The sequence below is a fragment of the Fundulus heteroclitus genome, chromosome 18 (assembly GCF_011125445.2).
Source record: "Fundulus heteroclitus isolate FHET01 chromosome 18, MU-UCD_Fhet_4.1, whole genome shotgun sequence".
Classification (NCBI taxonomy): domain Eukaryota; kingdom Metazoa; phylum Chordata; class Actinopteri; order Cyprinodontiformes; family Fundulidae; genus Fundulus; species Fundulus heteroclitus.
The window spans coordinates 1,941,901-1,954,445 of NC_046378.1; the positions used below are offsets into that span (position 1 = coordinate 1,941,901).

The 12,545-nt window shown below is 45.5% G+C and overlaps 1 protein-coding gene across 1 annotated transcript; it reads right to left on the reverse strand.

Annotated features, from left to right (window-relative positions):
- Positions 1 to 10,212, reverse strand: arcn1b (archain 1b). Its single transcript, XM_012852782.3, has 10 exons — positions 10,008 to 10,212; positions 7,477 to 7,740; positions 4,784 to 4,963; positions 4,461 to 4,660; positions 4,214 to 4,375; positions 3,955 to 4,120; positions 3,597 to 3,744; positions 3,148 to 3,256; positions 611 to 815; positions 1 to 100 (listed from the first exon to the last, which is right to left on the reverse strand). Exons 1-10 carry the CDS (start codon positions 10,008 to 10,010, stop codon positions 11 to 13), a joined length of 1,527 nt encoding a protein of 508 aa, XP_012708236.3. The 5' UTR covers positions 10,011 to 10,212; the 3' UTR covers positions 1 to 10.
- Positions 10,213 to 12,545: the final 2,333 nt, after the last annotated feature.

The following is a 12,545-nucleotide window of genomic DNA, read 5'->3' on the forward strand; positions in this document are numbered from 1 at the left end:
TTTTTTTTTTTTACTCGATTACGTATTTGTCAACAACAAAGGAGGTTTCTGTAGAGAATCTGACGGAGCTGTCGCCATCTACGTGAGACACTTTGGTAACCTGGGGGGGAAAAGAAAGAGCAGCGGGTTATTTCTCTTCTTTGCAAGCATTTGAAAGATATTTTCAATATTATAGCAATAATATTTTATTTTCACTGTAATCAAATTTTTTTTAAAAATGTCTGTGGAAAAACTTTCTAAACTCATCTTTCTTCTCACAGGATGGTCTCATGAAAAATCCTACATGTCATCAAGCAACACACAAACTTATTTTATTGCTTTCTGTCCTTTTTTCCCTCACTCGTTATTCTAGTTACTTCATATTAAAAGTCTGATGAGCTAGTTCAATTAATTAACCAAGGATGAGAAACTCAGATGCTCTCATAATGAGCAGGTCTGAGGTCCTTTCACAGCAACAAGCCAGTTTCCCAACAGATAAATGTGTCGGAGGTCAGCCTGTGCTGAACACGATGCTGAGGATCTGCTCAGGGACGAGCGTCTGAATGACAAAGACCTCTATGACTGGACTAAAGCCCCTCGATCAAGGACGGCGCTCTCAGCCGTAGCCCACCTGAATGTCACAGTAGCTGCGCTTGGACACAAAGGACACATTGATGGGGAAGAAATCGTTGGGCTGGCCGGCGATGCTGAACTCCAGGCTGCCGGTTTTGTTGTTGGCATCGATGACTGGTAGGCACCACTCCAGGAGGTTCCGCCGGCTGTCGTGTTTGTATTCTCCATCCAGGTCTCCGATCACAGGGGCCCCCACGCCAGACCTGAAGGACACAAACACAGCCACGCTTCAGATCCCCACAGCTGCAAACGTGGACGCTGGGTTAGGACAGACGTAGGCATCACGTGGCGCGTGGGCCATCTTTGGACCCTTACACTTCTCCTAGTGGCCCTGAGTTGTCAGTAGCAAATTTCAGGTTAAAGGTGCATCAAGAGTCAGCTTTGTTTGCAAGTCCAGAACACTCTACCCTGAAAAACTGCTTTTATTTTGAAGGTGAATGCTGCGGTTTGTGTTTTAGCAGCTTTAGCATAAATAGACATGTGGACGTTCTGCACGATAAATCGTTATAACAATATCAAGCGTGTGCATCCATGCTGTTAAACTGCTGCCTGGAACATTTGTAGCTTGTCATTTCCTGCTTGCATGAATTCACGCTTTATGTGCTAATATGAATTAGCCTCGCTGCGGTGGAAGTGCACAGCCACACGCCACAGTGGCCGGGACAGCTCAGGTTACAGTGTGTAGGAAGCAGTCCCATTTCCTGAAATGATGCAGGCCTCCCTATTTCAATATGTTGTGGATTATTTGAAGATTTTGATTTCAACTAAATAGTGTCCCAGTCACCTATGGGTGCACAGGGAGTTCTGTGTGAGACAGATGAGGATCCAGGAGGATGTCAGCGCAGTTGTCTGGACTCATGAGATGAAGGAGCCACTAAGCCGGGTTAGATCTGCCAAAGCAGCAGGCAGGCTGACATTTGTAATACATTTGGTTAGGCGGACCAGTCTTTATCAGGCATTTAGCAGAGGAATACAATTTTATGTTTAGAGGCTTCATGATTATTTTACTGGTCATTTTACCAATGCATGCTAACGAAAAAAAACAACCAACAACACATAGATGAGTCTCCCTAAGCAGCGGTGGTATTTACAGCATTCTGACCACATATCTAAAAGCAATGGTCTGACAATGATCTTCATCCTTTGTTCTCCTACAGCGAGGCTGAAAGAAGCGACTGCAAATGATTTTACTTTATAACCGAGCCGTTAGCCAGCCGGGCTTATCCTGTGTCACCAGATCCTTTTTATCCCTTCCTGCTTCCTCTTCGTTTCAGGCATAACATAACGGATTATTTACATCTGCAAATAAGCTCCTAGCATGTTTGCTCTGCTTAGGGTGGATGTGAGGGGCATCTTTGGGCTAACAGCGGACTCCAGACAGGAAGTGGAGGGCTGCTGCTTCGCCATCAGATGGGTCGGCTGTGTTCCTCAATATTTGCTCCATTCTTAATGTTCCTGCTCAGTAAAACAAACTAAACAAGGGAAAAAAAATGAATTAAAAATGTTTTTTAAATACTTATGTTTGTCCAACATCACCAGAATTTAACGTCTAGCTCTGTGTTCATTTGTTTTGTTTTTTAGGAAAAAATAGCTTAAAGCATTCATTAACCAAAGCCAAAGGTAAAGTGGCGGTTTGTAGAGAACAAACTGCAGTTTTCAGGGATTACAACTGGAGTTCACCTCAGACTAAACATTCAGAGTAATTAAAGGGCCTAATTATATTCTGCATTTCTTACTGAAGGCTCAGGGAAAGCTCTGATGAGAACTATGGCGCCACCTACCGACATTCTTCATGTCACATTTCCATTTAAGACAACTTTTACAGGATAAATAGAAAGGTTGATGAATAATTTTATATCGTTCTGGGGCTTGAAATTCCCCTTAAAAACAAACAAAAAACTGGAATCAATTAAACAAAATAATCCAGAGCACTTTTTGACAATGAAACAAGGGGAAAAACAACCTGGATAGAGAAATGTTTTCTCCATTCTCCATTTCCCAGAAACGACTGAAGGACCGCTGGCAGATTTAGATTCATTTCAATCAGCATGTTTGTTCAGAGCAAAATACCTGAACTGGTTCTGATTCTGAACCAGCTGGCAGGGTGACCCTCCAGCTCATCAGAGATAAATGATCAGAAAACCAGGGAAAAACGATCTGACTGCTGTACTGATTATGGAGAAGAGTAGAAAGCTTTTTAACAGGGAGGTTTTTAATTAATAGATAAAATGTGAATAAATCCAGATCTTTCAGAATTGCTCATCTTTTAAATAGCAGCTTTGTGTTTTGCGAGATGTTTGTCTTATTTGCTATCAACACAAACGCCCTGGTTAAATTAACATTATTTTAAATGGAAATCAACCAGTGGTGTGAATAAAGCAGGTGATAAAAAGCTGAGTCTCATGTCTTGAAGTTAAACTAGTTTCGCTAATGGATGAAAACCCAACTCCTCTCCAGTGGAAGGTGTCGATCATTAATGTATTTCAAGAATAAAACAAACTGTGCAGAGAAGACGAAGCGAGCTGATGTACTTACGGGACGGGGATGCAGATGACGACGTCGTTGAGCTCCAGGTTCTCCTCCTGCAGCTCGTACTCGATGTTGACGTCGCAGCCGGAGCCGCTCTCTGAAGGCCAGCAGTTTACTGCGAGACACAATGTGGGTGAGACAGCAGCAGTGCACACCTCTAGCTACTTTTCACAATAAGCAATGCCTTCAGCACCCGTTAACAAAGGAAACAAACATTTCCAGTCAGTTCACTGATCCGTGATGAATTAACCAGCCTTCAGATAACTGGACAGAAACATTTCTCTCCCTGAGAAGATTGGAATGTTCCCATCTACGTGATAAGAAATATTCCTAGCTTTTTGGGACTCCTTTGGGCTAAACGTTAATATAATAAGCAGTCCAGATATAAATGAGCTGATGTAGTGCAGCTCTTCAGAACAACCCTGAGGAAACGTGCTTGAGTCATGTGAACGTACTGGTTAGAGGGATGAGGGACTCGTCTGTCGTCTGCAGCCTCCACTTCAGCACACCAACGTCGTTGTTGAGAGGGAACGACTTCTCTGGGTTCTTCAGGCCAATCACAGACTCCGCTGTGAATAACTTCTTGTCCACATTAGGATGCGTCTGCAAACCAAGAACATTTCATTTAGGAACAGTTTGACGTAACAAGAAGGAACAGCACCTTTACAGGCAAACATCACAGCTAAGATCTAATTCCACTGATCACAATCAGCTTCAGCTACAACTTTGTGCACCACTAAGGGATCTGGCTGCGGGTGGAAACGCTGGCTGTGTGTTGGGCTGCCTGTTTGTGAGACGCAGGAGTCGACCGACCTGAAGCTGCAGGCCCTTGTTGTCGTTGTTGTTGATGATGAGGCGGATGCGTCCGTTTTTCTCATCTGTGACTCGCAGCGTCACCATGCCCAGCACCTCCATGTTCTGCAGGCCGCCATCGCGGCCGCAGGCCAGCGAGATCTTCTCCTCCACGCGCAGATGAACGCTGAGGGGAACATCGTCATCAGTAAAAGTGAAACGGGACGTTTTTTCAGCTAGAGCAGGAAGTGAACTCTCCTCTCAGACACGGTGTGTGTACCTCTCCATGTTGACTGGTGGTGGCAGGACTTTGGAGACGTCGGAGCCTCTCTTTCCTGAGGTGGAGATGATGGTTTCCCCCTCAGACTTCAGCTGGTCCACAAAGTTGTCCACCTCCTTCCCTTTAGCCCCGAGTTTCAGGGCCCGGCTGGGTCCGCTTGATCTGGAGGACAGAAGAGGCCCTTCACCAGCTGGCCAGCGACTACAGCGGCTCAACACAAACCATTCTGCGTCTGACGGTGCCGTACCGGACTGCGGATGGTGTGATCTTGGGCTTCTCGGGTTCCACTATGGTGTCTGTGATGAGGGAGCCGGAGGACACGCTGCTCACGTTACCGAAGCCGCCAAACGCCGGCACCTTCTTCCCGGAGCGCTCGGCGTCTCTCCTGGCCTGCTGCAGCTCCTTGGCTTTCCTCCTCATCTCTGCTTTAGCCTCGCGTTCCTGAGTCTGCAGACGTTCACAAGCAACAAAGAAGAAAAAAACAAACATTTAATGCGGCTCCATCCGGTCCGGTTCTGTTTGTGACCCAGTTTCACACGTGAGCGGCCCAACGCCTCGCCGTGCTCTCACCTCTCTGACTGCTCGGAACACCTTCTCCTCGTGGGAGTCCATCTCTGTGAAGGTGCGGATCTGAGCCAAGTTCACGTTTTCTCTGTAGCCGAGCGCCACGATCTCGTCGAAGGCGAAGATGAGGTCAAAACAGTGCTCTGAGATTTCGCTCTCCTCGAGCACGCGGCAGTATTCTGGGATCTGCGGCGGCAGAGGAACAGGATTAGCAGATATGAAGCAGAACCACACCGGACTCATCCTCAGGTGCATCCTCGACTCGTCTATCCATCTACAGATGGATCATAACGGAAACCAAAGTAAAAAGAAATGCTGTGAATCCTTGAAGTGCTAGTAGCTCTAGCCTAAAATAGACAAAAGAGTTTACTAGCCAGTTTTCATGAACAAACTCAGGATAAAACTATTTGCCTCCAACACAAAAGGTCACAGGGTGACGCTGTCTGACTAGCAGCGTTTAAAAATCTGCCTCAGGTAAAAACCACAAGAGCCTTAATAAACCTACTTCTGACAGAAAGAATATTTACACCAGACAAAATAAGAGTTAATAAACCTGACTAGTCAATAATGTGAAGAACATTAAAGTGGTGAAGCAGAGCACATGTTAAAGGTGCACAGCCACATTACTTTACTTTTTATTTATACATCAGTAGCTCACTCTGGTTGCATACAACGTTTTTATGAAAGATTATCAGGTCCTGCTGGCGTATTAATTGTTCATTTGGTGTTGTATGCTTTGTTTTTGCATAGTTTGTTAGTAAATAAAGCCTTTCCTGTTTATTTATGATATTAATGGAAGTGCGTACTGCACATGCACAGCAGGGGTTAAAACAAGGAAGTGGCTAACAGCTATTAGCATCTGCAAGCGAAACAATGAAGAAAAGTCCAAGATGCAGTGGGGAAAAAAAAAAAATAAAAAATGATTCCAAGAGGGAAAAGACTGGAATGTCGCTGGGAATACAGTGTGAATGTTGGTCAATGTTGGTGAAGCAGACGTTAAACCTGCCGAGGCTCAGATGTGACCACAGAGGTGATTGATGTGAGGAAATGTTCTGATATGAGGCCGTTAAAGTTTTTGTAGATTGGTTTATTCAGTTAATCACGGTTAATCTTCTATCACTCTGAGCTGCTGCTTTATTGTGATCCACAGCAGAGGGTCAGGCTCCGGCGTTATGATGTCATTATAGATGCGCCATGTTAATCACGCCTGAGAGCAAATTATTTTTTGTCTCAAAAAGGACAAAACACTATCAAGATGGAGGCCTGGTGTAATAACCTTATTTTATCATGATCAAACGATCTTTTTTATAAGCATATTACGTGGCAATGTACCTTGAAACAGAAGCTAAATACCAATATAGTCTCTTGTATACCTGATGCATCTAAAGCTACAGTCACACTGCAGGGAAATATGACCTAGCCTGTCTTTTTCACGGCAGAGAGAATGGCCCAGCTTTTCACTCTACCACTTTCATATGTGGTAGTAAATCAGATACGTTTAGGATATTTTTCAAAGCGTGCGCTGTCTGGACGGCCATGTCTTTCCCGTCCCTCTCCTGTCTCCAACTCCACACCCACACCCAGCGGTAGCAGCTAGCGCTGCATAAATGGCCGTTAATAGCTCTGCTGCTTTCTTCTTTCTTACCTTAGTCTTGCTATGATGTCATCTTAATATTATCGGCTCCCATTGCTCAACAGCTTTCTAATACTAACAAGGAGAGATACTGGCTGGTATCCATGTTTTTTTTTTTAACAAAACTTTATTGAACACTTCTAGAAACAATTATAATCACCATTACTTTCGCAAACACTGCGCCGCTGTGTGACGTCTCCTTCTGTTATCTGTGCATGTGGGTCGCTTTATCCACCATCAGACAGAAATCTGATGGTGGCCACATTTAATAGTAGTATGAACGGCCACCTCAAAAAAAAAAAACATGTCAGCAAAAATAAAAAAAATCGTAATAACGCATCAAGACCTGCAGTGTGAGCGCAGCCTAAGATGTCACTGTTCTGTCTCCAGTTAAAGGAAAGCTAAGTTTCACTTCCCCTCCATCCCTGTTGTACGGCCACAGTACCATGCTTACAATAGCAGCAGACTCTGGTCCAATATTTAGTGGATATTTTTATGAGATCTTTTTCTTTGTACTAAAAATGTATTAAACATTTGAACTACAAGCATTTTTCCTCCACAACCTGGTGTCTGTGAGCAGACTAGAGGAGCTCTGCTACATCAGAAGAGCTCTGGCCGGCTCTGCTCTGAAACAGCGGCAGTGGATAAAGTCAGCGAACATTTGAGTCTGTGAGGTTTTGCTGAGACTGAAGTCAGGAGAGGCCAAAGTCAGGCTCTGGATGCCTTGACAGATAAGAACGTCCATCACACAGCAACGACATGACCCGACAGATGCCAAGGTTCTTATAGGCTGCTAGTGTGGAAAGACTGTGGGTCTGCTGCGTTTCCTCTGGATTCATCATGGAGGAACAGTTTAACTGAGCCGACTGACTTAATACAGACTAAACAGCTCAACCTGAGGTCTGCATCTCCAGCTCAGTCTCACTGGATTCCTCATTTCCATTTGAGTTCTTGTCTGACATGCTGGAGCTTCCACTTCATTACTGAATGCTTCCCTGCTCCTTATTTACGCGTTTTGCTGTCAGATGAACCCAGACGGCCCCGGGTGGCCTTGGCGTTGTCTTACCACGCGGGAGAAGAGTCTGAGTGTCTCCAGGTCCTCCAGAATGTTGCTGTTCTTGGTGGTGATGAGGACCATGTAGAGTTTCTCCAGCGGCTGGTACACGTAGCGAACGCTGTCCGTTTCCACGAAGGTGTGCTGCTTCCCCGTGTTCATCAGCTTGGGGAAGGCGGCCAGGAGGCCCTCGATCCGTGTGCGGGTCATTTCCACAAACTGCCGCGACACGATGGCCTTGCCGGCCTTGGTGCACACCGCCGCTGCCAACAGCACCTGCAGGAGAGGACGGACGACACGCATCAGAGACACGCACCCCAGACACCAGAGGTCACGGGGCGGCGCAGAAAGAAAAACCGCCACATAGACGGCACCGTTTAAATATGGCCGAGGCTACGGCTACAACCGTTTTATTAAGCTGAAAGTTTTAACCTTGTTAAAATCTTCAATTATTAAAACAAAATCTCTGTTGGGATAAGGCTGATCAGGCAGACTGTTTAGAAGTGGATATTTTTAAGGCCACATCCATCTCCGTGTCGGCGATGGATGTGGTGACGCTCGTTTATCGCAGCATAAAAATATTTTAGATGGTAAAAGAAGGTGGCAACGTGGGGGGAGGTGGTTAGGAAACTATTTTGTATCATTGCCTAAACGACAGAGACCAACTTCTTCAATTAAGCCTTGCTGAGGACAGAAATGGTGATTTTATCAGTGGCTGGATGCTCTGTGTATGCTACGCTTATCTCTACAGGCTTCCACTTTATCGTGTTTTCCTAATCGCTTCCAGTGCAACACAACCCTCCTCAGCCACGTCTGAATCTGAGCTCCTTCCCTCAGTTACGGAACGCTACGGCAGCGCAGTTATAGGGAACCAGGAACCTCTGCTTAGAGAGGTTCCTGGTTCCACGCCCACAGACTGCCACTCCGGCTGCTCCCTGGGCGCTGCAGCGTTGCCCCCCCACACCTCCCTGAGGGATGAGTCAAATGCAGAGGACACATTTCATTTGAATCAAAGTTGCACTGACAGCAAAGATGATGATTATTACTAGTAAGTCGTCTTGAAACAGACGACCCTGCTGAACCAGCGGCGCGCCAATGACCCTAAAAAATACATATAATGGAGGTCATGCATCGATGGTGTTAAAAAAAAAGTCTGCAAACTGTTGATGGCGGATGGTCCCCCAGAATTTAGGCATTGTTTTCTTTGTGGGACTCAAAAGAAAGGTGATTCCACTTCCTCCTCGTCATCCATTCTTCCTTCGCTGGTCACCATCCTTGTCTTTCTTTACAGCCTCCTGAGTGAAAATCTCCAGCAGCCTCCACCATAGGGGCTGATTTTAAATCTTTTTTCTCTCACACTCACTTATTATAAACAGTTTCAAGCTAAAAAGTGTGACTGTCTCCGACGATAACATTAAATAAACTGATATGAATTGGTTTAGGTCAGAGCTGCGGCACACTGAGCTACAAACCACCCCCACAGTTTCATCTAAGGCTAAACTGCCATCACACAAGGCCTGCTTTGGCGTTTTTAGCTCAATTTGTTTCATGGGCCGCGCGTCCAAACTAGCCAATCATACTCGGCCAGTCGGACAAACTCTCGTCGTCTTCTCTGGCCAAAGCAGCAATAGATCTGTGGCAGGGATCTGCAATCCCTTCCATCTAAAAGCTGCAGGATCTAGGGGGGGAAGTGCACCCATGCAGGCTGGAGGGGGTCACTGTGATGACAGAAAATAAAGAAAAGTGAGGAAAGCGGGTGCTGAGCCATGATTTTCACACCGAGGTGAAGTGTGAAAACCCGGAGCATTTAATGCTTTATAACTTTAGGCTGCCCAGGTGAGGCAGGAGTCATTGTGGATCTGGCCTCTCCGGGGACACCTGCCATTCAGAGTTCACCTGCAGAAATGATTCCTCATCAAAGACCATTTGCACACAGGAAGCCACAGGACCCAGAGAGAAACGAGATCGTTTCCTGCCGTACCTCTGTGTAACATCACGCCAGCTCTACAGACAGGCTGCGGAACAATGAACCTTAGAATGAAAGTGGATTTGTTCCACGTTGAAGACACCGACTGGCTGCTGGAGCCGTGGATCGGCGGACGCTGGTCCACGAAGCTGTCGCCGCGATAAGGAGCGTGTGTCCCGGACTCCGGTCCGGTGAGCAGACTGGGTGGTGCGGGCTGACCGGGGACAGGCTGCCAGGCTGACAGGCTGCCAGGCTGGACGCTGAGCTCGGGTCCAGCTCCGGACAGCAGCCAGGCAGCGCTAGCCTGGGAAGCTAGCTAACGTCAGCGGTGTCTCCAGACTGCGTCCCCCTGACCCCAGGTCGCCTTGGCTTAGTGAAAGACAACCAGCAGCGGGCTGACGTTCATCCCCCCTGCCCTGACGTTCAGCTGAAGCAGCCTCGGCGTCCCTCTGCTTTCCATTTCTGGGGAAGAGAAGCTGCCAGGCTGCTAGCTTTAGCCGCTTTAGCCAATGTTATGATAACTGCGCGGCCCGATGACAACTAACACCGTTTCCGTGGCCTCCCGGCCTCCACTCACCATGTTTGGTCTCTCTTTCGTGTGCGAGCGGCCGTCAGTCCGTCGTGTGTCTTCTTTTCGGGGGAATTTCGTGTCACGGTGGAGCGGCAGGGAGCGAACGCAGCTGACTTCGAGCGCGGCCGAGCGTTAGCTAGCTAGCGTCAATATGGCAGCGGCGGCGGAGAGCCACGTATCCACCGGAAGAGGCTCGCTGGATCAGCCCACCGTGGAAACCGGTGACGTGGGCTCCAACATGTTGGCCTCGGAGCACAAATAAAGCAGGACGAGAGCGCCTGTTTGTCAGAAAGCTTCCGAAACCCGAACAGCACAAATACTACAAGTCATTCCAGGACTGTGGTGATAAGAGTTTCAGCGCGTTAAAACTACCTGGGCGTGTAAATAACTTACCTTGGCTGAAACAACGCTGGAACTCTCTGTTATTATTATTTTTAACCTAATGCAGCCTGTGTTATTCTGCTATGTATGGACATATTCCCCAGCAGAACTTTTTAAAAGTTCCACCATTGCCTCTTTGATTTAAAGTTCTGATGCCAAGATAAGAGAGACAGAGTGATCGGAATAGTAGTCTGCAGTAATCTTTTAGTTTAAACAACATTTGTCTCCTAATATTACCCATTAGCAATGAATAAGACATCTTACAATTCATGATAATAATCACAACGATATGAATAACTAAAGCTAAGAGCAATGATAGCATTGGTAAAGCTAAAGACTTTCAAACAAATATTAATAGGTTTTATTAATAGGTTTGATATGGGTGATCACAAGTGGTGTTCCTCAAGACTCCATTCTAGGGCCGTTCCAGTTAATACAGTCTGGGAAGTTGGGATTCCAAAATAAAAACAAAACAAAAAATAAAAGTTTAAGATAATTAAATATGGTGACTGCAAGAAAGCTGTTGTTTTCTTGGTAGTACCTCTTATAAACGCCCTTTAAAGCTGTCCACGTCCAAACACCACTTTCAATTTGTTCAGTTAAAAAATTCTCCGACTTTCTGAGGAGAAAGTCCGACTCTAGTGGCCATTACAGTTTACTTTTCCAATCGGAACCTGGGATTTACGAGTTCTGACTGTGTATCACAGCATTGCTTCCTATGCATATGCGTCACAGATGTATATTTTCCAGACACCACAAAAATACAGATCACATAGTCAATAATTGTGTGTTTCCATTATATGTAGATATGCTAGAATTTCCTCTGGTTTGACACAGAAAAGACAGACATGCTTGTTTTTGGTACTGAAAATACAAGGGTTACAGATTAGCAATGAACTGGACTCAATGCTAAAATCACCAAGCTATAATATTACAAAAACTTTTCCAGTACCCTTCAGGAAAACAGTTGGTGAATGTTTTGATTTTCAAAAGATCAGCTTATTAAAATGGTCTCTCTACAGTGTCCTGACCAGGAAGAGGAAGCAACAGTCAAACCACTGCACTTGCTTGATGTTTCTAAAATCTTGTTATTGGTCTATAGGCCACATGTTGCATTCCATTTGCAGTCAGAACTTGGAAATCACGGCTTAAGATTGGAAAAATCAACTGTTACGATTACTATAGTCTGACTTTCCGCTTGGAAAGTTGGAGAAAGTTTTTAAGGCTGATTGTCAAATGTAGTATGGCAGCTCCTTGTAATCAACAAGACTAAGCTGTGATGAAAACATGTTAATTTTACAAGACACACTTGTTAGAGTGTGTCTAAACTCAAATTCATGTAGCTGCTGCAAATATGAACCAAGAAAATTAAAAGGGGTGTTTGCATGTGGAAATATACCTTTAAAGGATGTTTATTAGAAGTACTACAAACAAAACAACAACTTTCCTGGTTGTCGCCATATTGGATTCCTAACCTTTAGTTTTTTTGTTTTTATTTTGGAATCCTGACTTTTCAGACTGTGTTAACTGGAACATTGTTTACTCGGGTTTACTCCATTTCCAGCTCCAATTGTTTTATTTCTGAGGCAGATAGAATGCAACTAATGAATGGTCCTGGGCCCAAATCCATCTCACAGTTACTTTTTAAGGTATGAGCCACCTCTGAGATAAGTAACAACATATTGAGTCAGGATTTATGAGCACAATTTCAATCTACATGCTCCATAGCTGTAAAACCATGTCTCTAAAAACCTGAAGTTGGGCAACAGTGACGCAGGAGCTAGGAGTTCACCCTATAACCGGTTGGTTGCCAGTTTGAACCCCCACCCTGACCACATCAGTCATTTTGTCCTTGAGCAGGACACTTCATCTGCTTTGCCTGCTGCCAGGCAACTGGCAGAAGTGTCCTGCTGCCAGTTGTCATAGGGCCTGGTGGCGCCGATTGTACCGCAGCCCTGCTTCTGTCAGCTGCAGCTACGATGTAGCTTACCATCATCTGCACATATGGATGAATGACAGAATGTGGTGGAAACCACTTTTGGGTCTTCCAGACCTGATAAAGCTCTAAGTACAGGATATTTTACTATTTGAAGTGTGGAAACCCTTGGCTGCTGAAAACCAGGACGGGAAACATTACTAGGTCAATAGCAGCTTTCATGAAAA

Coding starts and splice junctions, on each gene's coding strand:
- arcn1b (XM_012852782.3), bottom strand. Junction 3,745..3,954: donor ACAAGGGCCTGCAGCTTCAG/GTCGGTCGACTC, acceptor CTTGGTTTGCAG/ACGCATCCTAATGTGGACAA. Junction 816..3,147: donor GTCATCTGCATCCCCGTCCC/GTAAGTACATCA, acceptor TGTGTCCTTCAG/GTCTGGCGTGGGGGCCCCTG.